The sequence below is a fragment of the Prinia subflava genome, chromosome 19, assembly GCF_021018805.1.
Source record: "Prinia subflava isolate CZ2003 ecotype Zambia chromosome 19, Cam_Psub_1.2, whole genome shotgun sequence".
NCBI classification, from domain to species: Eukaryota; Metazoa; Chordata; class Aves; order Passeriformes; family Cisticolidae; genus Prinia; species Prinia subflava.
In genome coordinates this window covers 10,121,802-10,133,595 of record NC_086265.1, presented here as the reverse complement: position 1 = coordinate 10,133,595, position 11,794 = coordinate 10,121,802, and the positions used below count along the sequence as shown (strand labels likewise).

The 11,794-nt window shown below is 49.6% G+C and overlaps 1 protein-coding gene across 2 annotated transcripts in view; it reads right to left on the bottom strand.

Moving 5' to 3' along the window:
- Positions 1-11,794, bottom strand: part of BICDL1 (BICD family like cargo adaptor 1) — a 47,551-nt gene that overhangs the window by 3,650 nt on the left and 32,107 nt on the right. The window contains exons 4-9 of one of the 2 annotated variants that reach the window (XM_063416166.1): positions 10,940-11,086; positions 9,793-9,972; positions 9,288-9,506; positions 8,044-8,187; positions 4,898-5,028; positions 2,242-2,362 (exon numbers count right to left, since the gene is read on the bottom strand). In XM_063416166.1, coding sequence (XP_063272236.1) covers positions 2,242-2,362; positions 4,898-5,028; positions 8,044-8,187; positions 9,288-9,506; positions 9,793-9,972; positions 10,940-11,086 — 942 coding nt within the window. The remainder of the gene's footprint in view (positions 1-2,241; positions 2,363-4,897; positions 5,029-8,043; positions 8,188-9,287; positions 9,507-9,792; positions 9,973-10,939; positions 11,087-11,794) is intronic. The other variant, XM_063416167.1, reaches the window with a different exon arrangement.

The following is an 11,794-nucleotide window of genomic DNA, read 5'->3' as shown; positions in this document are numbered from 1 at the left end:
TTGATAGCCATGACCTGGACCTGAATTTAGTATGGGGACCTCCCCTGTGGGAGCAGGAGGGTGCAGAGCTACACAGACTGGGGAAGCTTTGGGTCTTTTTAGTGCAGGGCTGGAGAGAGGAAAGGCAGAGGGAGAGTTGAAGAGGTTGAGTTGAATATCAGTAGGAAATATCAGTGAGACAGGTTTCCAGAGCTGAAGCTCCATGTGAAAATGTACAGCACTTGGATTTTGAAGGCACCTCTTCTGCTAAATGAAGTAGGTGCCCAGGCTCCTGCATGGCAGATCTGTGTCCTTGATCGACCATACAACAAAGGATGAGAATGATTTATATGTATATTTATATATATATATACACACATAAAAATAGCATATATATATAAAAATACAGTGTGCACTATTGAGAGTTCACTGCATTGAGTCCCTGTCTGTCAGATGAGTGAGTCAGAGCCAAGCATTTGGATGGTGGGGGGGGGAGATTTTTTTCCTTGAGTCCTATTTTATAGCCTGTATGATTATGTCCTTAGGGAACACTGTAATCTTGTTGACAGCCCTTGGTGAAATGCAGACTAGAAGTGTGCAAGAGCAAATTATTACCAGATTAAAGCATCCCATTATGCCCAGCTAAAGCAGAGACTTTTATCCTATTTTATTAGAAACCTTCTGCAACCCTTTGCAAAATAGTCCCCAAAATACATAAATCACTCAACTTGTTTTGTGCCTCTGTGGCTGAGCTGCTGTTGAGGGGACATGAGGTGGCTGGAAGCTATTTTGCTGTATGTAGTAACTCCTCAGGTCAGTATGTTGGAGACAACTTACTGCCATGAAGGCCTGAGCCTCAGCTCAGAGAGCGGATGGGAGCAGGTCTGGGGACAGGACCTGCTCTTAACCCCTAAGCTGGGTTTATTCTAACATTAAGTAGGCCTTACTTTATACCACCCATCCAGACTGAACTTGGATGCAGGCAGCTCCTATGCAGAGCACTGAGTGTCACTTACTGGACAGTGAGGCTGAGAAGTAAAACCCCAGTCTGTCTTTCAAGAAGCTTTCCAGACACTAAATATGTGGGGAGGGTTAATAACATGTGCACCTCAGCCTAGCTTTCCCTGGGGTGCCCTGGTAAAGCCTCACCATGGGGTGCAGGATGCTGCCCCTGGCTGGTGCTGGGATGGGGGGTGTGGGTGGAATACTGGTGGGTGATGCAAACCCCCACTGGCCCCTCTTGCCAGATGATGGTGAGGGCAGAGAAGGATGTGGGTGATGGTGGCAGCACATGGAGAGGGGATGGTGGGTGTGGGGAGCTCACCTCAAAGGCAGGAGGGGTGTACGACTAAAGCTGTTGGTACAGGAACTGAGAAAGGCCACTAGATCAGAAACCAAAGGAGCCAGATAGTAAAAAGCCCTGAGGAAGCAAACTGTAAGCAGGAAAAAGAAAAGAAAGAAGAAAAGAAAAGGGAAAAAAAAAAAAGAGAGAGAGAGAGAAACGAAAACACAGTGGAGTTGAAACAGGATCGAGGTTGTACGGGAAAGGTTTCTACTGGTCAGGCTGGTTGTTAGTAGAGCTGGGGTCTTGCATGGTCTGCAACAAATCAATATAAATGGCACAGACCTTTTCTCTCGAGTCTGCTTTATTTTCTGTTGAAGTAGCCCTCCCTTGGTGCGGGTTCTGGGAGGAGGCAGCTTTGTCTGCTCTCAAGGGCTCTCTGCCTTCACAAGGGTTTTCCCCACTGACCCCAAGCAGAGCATCTCCAGGGCAGCTGTGGAGCTGCCATGACTTTGTGTTTTTACCTTGGTGAGGAACTGGAATTTTAGCTTCTCCTTCTTGATGGATCTTCGGAATTGAGGAAAACAGTGCAGCAAAAATCAGCACCACCTTGTTCTCCCACTTTTCTGCTCCATCATGGAGATGCACAGACAGGCTGTGCCCACACATACCCACGGTGTGCCTGCCTAGGGACACCTCCTGCACGGACCCCTCCCCACCTGGGGCAGAACAACGTGCACATTTCCCATTCTGCCAGGAGCACAGTCTGCTCCCCCACTTGAAACGAGAGTTTAGAGCTGTAGAATTAACAGCTCACAGCCAAAAGGCTCAGAGCAGGGAGGGGCAGCTCCACCCCATGCCCCCAAACACCCAGTGCATGGATGCCCAGGCGGAGAACACGACACACCCCCAGGGAGGGGGGACAGTCCCCCACAGGTGGCCCTGGGGTCCCCCAGCCCCTGCCCTGCCGGGGTGCTCACCTGCCAGGCCTCCAGCTGCTGCGAGAGGTTCACCTTCTGCTGGATGGCATCCAGGAGTTGGCTGTTGAGGGACATCATGTCGATCTTGCACTTGGTCAGCTCCACCTCCACTGCATTCTTCCTGCGGGGACAGAAATGGGGGCATGGCACCTTTTTATTTTTAAATGAAGAGTTGAGCATATCTAAACAAGTCTATAATTTATGTCTTTCACTGGCAAGTCCCCACATCCTAAGGTGTTCATCTCTGTTGTATTCTGGACAATCTATTAATCTGAAGAGAGGGACAGAACTTTTGACATCATTACTTTAAAACCAGCAGATTTCTGAAAAGCACACTGTGAAGAATACTGAAAGAAAATCAGATACACTGCTGTGTAAGATAATAGTGTGCCTGGATAATGTGCAAGATCTGGCAATAAAATGGAGATCTAGAACAAGGTAGAATCTATATACAAACATTTTCTCTTTTTCTCCTATTTATGTGCACAGAGAACAAATGGTATGTGCTAAAAATCAAATTACCTGTGTCTGATTGCTTGATCAATAAATTGCAATATAAAACAAACAAATTAAAAAAAAACCTCTTAAAGAGTATAATTCTGCTTTCACTTGGAACTTGGACTGAAGGAAGAAATGAAAGAAGAGAGCTTATCACAGCTTGTACTTTATAAGAATGACAAACTTAAAATTGTTTGAATTAAATGTTAGGCTTTAAGGAAAGCTCCCAGTTTCAGTAGAGTTGTCCCAGCCCTTGGGAATACTTCTGCTGCATTTCTGCCCATTTTGTGGCCATTGGGCATCTCATGCCATGGACAAGGTTACCCAAAGAGCCCCAAGTGCTCAGTGGCTGAAATGTTCCAGCTGCTCCTTGCTTGTAGAAAGGAATTGTCCTTTAGAATGGAGCAATTTCCTAAGCTGCTCAAGCTGGGAAATGCTGCTCACCATGCTGGGAGCACACAGGTGAGCACAAAGCTTAAGTTTTCAATTAACTGCTGTGTGATAAGAAACTGTAACATGACTTGCTGGGAACCATCTTTCCTTGCAAACATTTTCGAGAGAAATAATTGCATCTTATTAACTGTAGCTAATTCTTTGTCTTCTAATAGCTCCCTTGTGCTTCCCTGCAGAAGGGCAATTTGGGAATTTGTGTTTATATTCCAGGTACTGGTTGCTTAACACTTCCTCTGAAAGGATCCTATTTTCCTATTGCTTCCCATGTTGCCAAACTTCAGCTTCAAGCAAAAATTTTCCACACCAGATGTCTGCCTCAGGCAGTGATTTTATTTCTGTTCAGAGTTAGGGATTTTTTGGGGGATGGGTCCAACAAAAGCAACTTAACCCTTGGGGTGTGAGGTGGGAAGAAAATCACGAGCCTCCTCAGGCAGCAGCCAGCCCACTGGGTCTGGGAGGGCTGTTTTCACTTCAGTGACAGGATGCTCTTGTTTGCTTTCACTTGCTGCCGCTTTCTTCTCCTTAATCCCCGTCACCCCATTCCTGGGGCTCCTGCACTGCAGGACAGCCAGCCCCAGATGTTGCTGCTTTGTCCAGCAGGGTGGCAGTGGACTGGACAAGCTGTGCCCTTCCACTCCCGGCTGTGCTCTGGGCACCTGAAGCGCCTTTTGTTGCGAGGCTCTCCCGCTGCTGCTCGGGTGTTTCCAGGGGATGATGGCAGCGGCAGTGTTGCCATAGCCACGGCGGAGCCAGCAACCCACACGCACCGGGAATGTCAGAGCTCCCTCCCCGCGCCCGGCACACAGCTGGGATGCTCCTGCTCCTTGCCAACAGATGGAGGTGTTACAGAGGACAGCCACGGGAATTTGGTGGCCAGCTAGCCCAGCAAGGGCAGCAGGGCGATCGAGCTGCTTTTAAAAAGGGATGGTGAGGGCTGATTTAGCTCTTGCACCCTCAGAGGTGCAGCCCTCTCCTGCTCCTCCTCTTGTCCAGGGGTTTTCCCTGAGAAGCTGGGCTGGTGGTGTCCTGGCACGCCTGCTTGTTGAAGGGATTATCAGATGAATCCTTTCTAGCAGAGCACACAGGGGTGAAGGTGTCTGTCCCTCTCCTCTGGGCAAGAAGTGCTCAGGGCACTTTGGCAAGTCTAAGGACAGAGCTGGGGAAGGGGGATTTGGGGTATGGAGGAGCAGAACTGCAGAGATCTGTATGAAGGATGGGCAAAATGAAAAGCCAAGCCAGTGGGAGAGTCCCAAAAGGAGAACTAGAGAATTACAGGACTGGAGATGCAAAAAAGGCCTTGGAACAGGAAAGGAGAGGGAGTGACCAGAGGAAGGGCTGAGGGAAGAAGCCCAGGCAGGCTGTAATGGGGATGGTCAGGAAAGCAGGGCTGTGTGTCTGGAATAGCAAACAACGAAAATTGTGATAAATAGGGCAGACCTAGTGTTTCCATTTGTTTCCCTGGAGTCCTCTCCTCCTTGCTGTGACTCACACCAGCACTAGGATGCACAAACGTGGTTCACAGAATTCTCCTCAACGCCCCCAATCCAGCCCTGCCTATAGCATCTCCTGCCCTGCTCCCAAGCTCCTGGCAGCATTTCCCAACGCCAGCAAAGCCAAGACACCCTTTTGTCACAGCTGCTGTGGAGAGTAGGAGAAAGCCACTCCAGAGACACCTCCTGCCATGGCTGGCCCTGGTGGCACTCACTTGGCGATGGCCTCGTCGCGGTCCCTGATGGCCTGCAGGAGCCGTTCGCTCGCCTCCTTGTCCTCGGCAGCGCCGCGCAGCCGGTCCCGCTCCTCCTTCAGCGTCGTCATCTCCACGCTCAGCAGCGTCACCTGTGGGCAGAGGGAGGCTGTGAAACCCAGCGCTACTCGGGGAGAGGCACCGCGAGCGTGTGCGGGGGGGAAAAACACATGGGCCAACCTGCAGGTGGAGAGATCCCTGGTGGCAGAAAAAGCAGGATCTGCTGTGTGGGGCTGTTAGTGCCGGTGCCACCCTCCATGGAATGTGCTGGCTTGCCCTGGGATGCTGACCTGAGCAAGATGTGTCACCAGGACGGCCGCAGTAACATGCAATGACACCACTGAAAGCTGTGCAGGGCAGGACGCACCTGTGACTTTGCTGTCACTATGGCATCAGTGCTAAAATGTTGCCCCTCTCCAAGCAGTTTGCCTTGCAGTTTGCACACATCCTCTGAGTCTGCCTGCTACAATTCTGATGCTTCCAGGGTTAAGTTGTTGCTAACATAATTTACCAGCAAATAATATTTTTTGAAGGGACCGTTACATCTCCTGAAGTAATATGAAGCTGTAGACAAAGGATGTGAAAATTCTCTTTCATGCCATGGAAGGTGTTACTGGCACATCTTACAATTTTAATTAGACTTTGAAATATGTCTGGAGTCTTAAATAGTCTGAGAAATGATCTATCGTTTTGGTCCTGTGCAGAGTGAGTTAATAGGGTGTGAAATCATGTAAGGATTGCATTAGCCCAGCTTCATAATATTTCATACACATTTAATTTCTTTGTCTAGGGCACACATGCTCTGTTACGCTACTCCACCACCTGGAAACCCTTCCAGCGTTTGACCCACCTCCTGCCTCTAAATGCAGCTCAGTAGTGCTTGAATCTTCAAAGAAATCTTTAAATAGAGGGCAGACAGTCAAAAAGGGCTCATCACATCCAGGGTGTGGGAGGATCTGCTGTGAGTGAGGCACGGCTGGGCCGGGGGGAGGAGGGTGTGAATGCACCCTGTCTGCAGAGACTCCCCAAGGGACTGGGGAGCTGTGCCAGGGAACCAGGGAGCTGTGCCAGGGCTGCCAGGGAATTGGGGAGCTGTGCCCTCCCTCTGCTCTACATGGGGAGCACCTCAGAGCAATGATGTGGCAGAGAGCAGTGGTGATGGGGTGATGTGAGAGCTGCTGAGCACTTCTAGAGAAATCCCAGGGGACAGAGGATCCAGAGGCCCAGAACATGGTGTTTGGGGATAGGTTTGGGATTTCAATTGGTTCTGTCTGTGCTTCAGGTAAGAATGGGAGGAAGCAAACAAGCAGAAGGTTCTCAATGTAGACAGAGAAGGGGGTGATTCCTGTCTCCACCTGCTCCCTGTGCTCTTGTGCAGGAGCAATGAATGTGTGTGATGCCACAGGATCCTAAAAGCCGTTTAGAAGCAGCTTCCCTTTGATTGTATCAATACCAGTGCCAGAACAGAGGGATGAGGAGGCAGCAGAGCACTGCTTCCCCCGGGTGGACCAGATTTCTACATGCATCAATTTTCTGTAGCACTGAACAGAAGACGATGTTGCCTCTTCAATAGGAGGTAACAATAATTATTAACCTGGAGCAAGTGTGAGGCTGGATTACAGGCAAAAGCTGTGGGAGATGTTGTGTACCTGCTGTGGGAGGCTGGAGTTCCTCTCTGAGAGTAATGGTTGCTGCATTTGTAGCTATGCCCCATCTTTTTCCACATCACACAGAGGTGTGAGAAGAAAACAGAATTGCATTTCTCCCTTTGCTTACTAAATATTCAGAGCTTTGGTAGTTGGGGACCCCTAAAAGCAGACCCAGGGTTCCAGACTTGCAGTCCAGGGCTGGTCTGCTGGTCCCTCCTGGCTGGAGAGTTTGAGGAGATCAGACAAACCAAAAATCTGTGAATAAGTCTCTAAAGGTCGCTCTCAGCACTGCCATGCTTCAGAGATCAAGCCCTTGTCTCCTCCATCTCAGATGTGTTTAAGGGCAAGAGGGGCTTGTGTGTGGTGCACAGGACTGCAGCAGCATGGCCAGGGCAGTGTCTGTGCTCATACCTCACTGGGGGCAGAAGCCTGGACCTTCAAAAGTGTCTCTGGTGGTGGCCACACTGCTGAGGGGAGGAGTCCTAGGGGAAGGACTGGCTCCAGGGCTGCTCCCCTCCCACACTGTGCCCTGATCAGCTGCTGTGGAAGCAGGACATTTCCCACCCTCGCACATGTGCAGGTACCACTGCCAGAGTATTTAAAGACTTTTCCTATTTCTTCTCCAATTGGTGATACAGGAGTGCTGGGAAGACTGACCAAGGACATTAAGCCCATTCCCTGCTCCAGTGCAGTTGCTGCTGCTTCTGCTGCAGCTTCCAGATCCCCTGCAGTGTCTGGAGTCTTGTCCCACAGAGACAAGGACTGCCAAGCACCTCTTTGGATGCCTGTGTCCATCTCCTGCTCTTGGCACAGGGCCTCAGACACAGATGATGCTGAGCTGGGTGTGGATGCAATGGGATTCTGTGCTTTGGGTGTGCAGTTGGTGCTGGGGCTGGACCATTCCTTGCTGGTCCCTGGGGTGCTGCCTGGTGCCAGCCTGGCCACAATTAGGATTCTCTGGGAGTGCTTTTCTGAGGGTTTTGTGATGCTGCTGTGGAAGAGGTCAAGCCCTGCTCCAGGCACAGCACAGCAGCACTGTTATATCCATGGAATGGGTGCACACACCCCACACAAGGGCTCAGTGCAGCAATTCAGGTCAGCCTGGTGGATACCTTTGGGTTTCCAATACCCCATATCAAGCAGCCTTGTACTTTGAGGTCTTCTGCTGAGAAGTATTTAAGTAACAGAGATGGGCTAAAAAGCAGATTGGGAGAAAGGCTTAAAGAAAGTTTGGCTGCTTGAGATGATGCTTCGGATGGGTCCCAGACAATTTGTCAGAAACTTTCATCCTAAATGCTTAAATCCTCTGCATTTGGTTTAACAAATCTCCCTCATCCAACCATTTTGGCCTAAATCCTGCTGGGTTATTTATCATGTTGGTCTCTTTGATGGAAGGCATGCCTTGGAGGATGAACACTGCTGTTACAAGACCACATGTAAAGTGTGGGAGTTGCTAACCTGGCTGTGCAGTCGCTGCAGCTCCTCCAAACTCTGCCTCAGTTTCCCCCGTTCTCCCTCCATTAATTCCCTCAGGGCTCGTGAATCCTCACTTGTTCTCCTGATCTGTTCCTCTAAGGTGTCGTCGTCGCTTCGCCGAGAGCTCTGAGAGCGGGAGAGAAATCTCTTGCTCAGATTTCACTTTAAAAAAGGCAATTGTATTAATTTGGTACCACTTTGGGATGAGGGTGCTAAACAAGGAGGAAGAAAATGTGAATGTGACTTTGGTAGAGTTTTTTGTTCCCATATACCTCCACAACCAAGGGTGCTCAACCAAGGGTAGTGCTTCTACATATGATGCAAAGAGCATGCAGACCTTGGCATAAACCAAATTTACAGAGACCCATTTGGCAGCCCATGTGGCTACAGTCTCTGTTTGTGAACCTTTTACAGGACTCTCTACATTTTATTTAACAAATACAACATCGTCTCTATACTCATCTCTATATGGACACTTAAATGAGGATGATGAGGACTCCCCCACAGCCCCCTGCAGGAGCTGCACTGCTTTCCTCACCACAACACCCTGAATAAGTCATAATGACAGTGCAACCAGGTTGTAGGGAATGGGAACAGGCCTGATTCAAGCCACAACAAAAAGTGAGGTGTTTTGTTGTAATTCTGCACTTGTGTGGATGCTGAATGGTCCCTCCATGCCACTCCCTCCTGCCCAGCAGCCTGGGGACCACATCCTACAGACATCATCTTGTGCCAGCAAAACCCTTCACCTGCCATGGATTTGAGTTTGGCAGCTCCTGCCCAAGACATTTCTACCAATGACAATTCCCAGGGACAGAACCTCTTGACATAGGGGTTATTAAGTTTTTGTGATACTATTGCTAATAAAGCAAGGTTAGGAAGATCCCAAAGGAAATAACCAAACTGTGATGTGTAAGGCAATCTGCAATATTTCCACGCTGAAACTCTAACTTACTGAAAATCTCAAATTAAGTCTACTTTTATTAATTTTCCAGAATGACTCCCAGGCCAGTGACAGTTGTATGAGCTTGAAACTTTAGGTGATCTGAGCACTGCAGGCTGAAACCCCACGTGCTTTTGACCATTTGAGACACCAGGATTGGGCTATGCTCTGTGACTGCCCATCTCTCTGAGCCATAGAGGTTTTCTGGGAGATCAGGATCCAGCAGCACCTGCAGCAAGCTCTGGGCCAGGGGACGTGCACCAGCCTCTCTGTGCCAACTCACCGTGGAGTCTGCCCCGTCCAGCACATTCTGTATGAGTCTCTTGAGCTCGCTGAGCGCCGCCCGCAGGCTCCCGGCGGGAACGTCTTTGGCTGATGAGGTTTCTGAGGACTCGTCCATGGAGGAGTCGGTGGACACGGCCGAGTCGGCGCTGTCGTTGCCTCGCAGGTGGGAGCACAGGTACCGCACCTGGCAGTACGCCTCCCACAGCTGCAGCCTCAGCTGCAACGAGAGAGCCTGCGGTTAGCCTGGGCCCGCAGGGCCACGGGGATCCTCCTTCCATGGGCCAGTGAAGTGTTTGATTGCCAGCCCTCACAAGTATTTGCCATTGGAAAGGGATGCAGAAGTTTACTTTCATATGGTCAAAGGGTGTTGATGCCAGACCCCAATCCCAATTTTCTGGCCTTTGCTTCAGCTCCAAATCCAGATCAAATGCATCAAACTCCCTTTTGCTCTGGGACTGGTCACAGAGTCCCATGGGCTTTCCCAGAGGCAGGAGGGCAAATACCTGTTCTCGTTCTTGCTCCAGCTCCTCTGCCTCCATGCTCTGCTCTATCTCAGAGAGCAGGGATGTGCTGGTTGTGTTGAGGTTTTGGAGACTTTTCTCCTCGCTGAGCTCCTCCACCTTGCCCTGCAGCTGCCGGTAGGACAGCCTCACCTCCTGGAGCTCCAGCTGGCTTTGGTGCAGCTTGGAAAGAAAACCAAGGAATCACAAAAATATTAATGGAGGCGATATGGACTGGATGCATCTCTTGGTTTGTGAGGGAGCTGGGAGGGAGGAATGAGTGACACAAAACAGGGTTTCCAGCCAGGAGGAAAGTACTCTTGGCTGGTATTGCTGTTTATTGGAGCTTAATAATCTCCAAGTGTCATTAGATACTGTTTAGAATGCAGAATATCCAGAAAGATAAAAATAGCAGGTTAATCAGCACTAAAATGAAGAATATTGCAGAGAAGTTGGGACTCAGGTAAAGAAATTTGTTGAAAACAACACAGCAGGAAGTGAACCCAAAAAGAAAGGGCTATCTACATGTTTTTTAAAAATATATACAAACATATACTAAAAAAAGGGAAAAAAATACTCAGGGTTGTTTTGAAGAGCTGAGGATCCAGTAACCAAGGATCCAGCTTGGTAACCCCCAGAACTGAAACGGAAAAACCTTGCTCTGCCCTAAGCCCCAGAGGTGCCAAGCTTGTTTTCTGGGGATTTGGTGATTCATGGCTGTGAACACCATGGAGATTGCTGGGAAACCACTGGAGCACTGAGATGGAAGAGGCCAGTGACTGCCCTCTGGAACAGCGGGATCTAGAGAAGCCCCTTTTGAAGCCAGTTCTACAATTAAAAAAATAAATAAAATGAACTGCAACCAGAGTCCTCTGATTCTTTTTGCATTTACCTCATTTCCCCAGCACCCTGCCCCACTTCCTTGCTCAGATCTCCCTCCTAAGCTGCTCTTTGCTGTCAATATGCCTCGTTGATGTTCCTGTTACCCATCCTCATGGGGAACACCCAGGACCTTGCTTGCTGCCATTCTTGCATGAGCCATTTCATTCTTCCACTTGTTCTGTCTCCCACTTTGTGGCCAATTTTACCCCAAATCATGACTTTTACTGCATCTCCCCATCCCCTCCCTGTCTCCCTGCTGCCTCCTCACCTGCAGGTCCTTGTCATGGCTTTGTCTCTCTAGGATGAGGACTCGGTCCTGCAGCTCCTCCACGGTTCCCTGGAGCAGGTCGTTCTCCTCCATCATGGCACTGAGGCGATGCTCCAGCTCCCGCTTCCTGTCCGTCAGCATTTTGATCTGCAGGGCAAAGAGGGGCCCTGTCAGACTTTGCAGGGACCAGAAAGCAGAGACACCACATTCCCAAGAGAGAAATGAAACAGCAAAAAGCAGAAGGATATACAAACATGTTCTGTACCTGTACGAGAAAAACTACCTCTGTGTGTGATTTAAAGCTTAGTAAAGCTCTGAAAGGAAACAACTCCTTCCCCAGGCTCCAAAGGGGCTGGGTGTGCACTGGCAGGTCAGGGATCAGGCAGAAATATTCAAAGGTATGAAGTGGAGACCAGCCCTGCCTACCCCTTGCACCTTAACATTTGAAAGACTAGGAAAAACTGGTTACTTTTCCTGGCTTGTCCTGATGGTGGCATTTTCTCCTGGATGGGTGCTAGAGACCACAGGGGGAGCCAGCAGGATCCAGGGTGAGCCTGTGGGATCCTGCTCCCTGCAGGGCTGTGCCACAGCACTGCCCATAGCTGATTTAATTGGTGTGTGTTCATCAGGTCCTCACCAGGGATTTTTCTGTCTCTTCACTTGTGAAGACTCCTTTCTGTGCTGTGCTTATTTTTAGCCTCCCAGTGATCGGTTGCCTTTAAAATTGGTTCATTTCTTTTAATTGTCAAGGGCAGTGATTTCAAGCGAGGGACAGTGTGCCAAACAAACCCTCCATGACTCAGTTAGCTGGGAACAGTGCAAGGGATGAATCAGCACTAGCCAAGGTCACTCCTT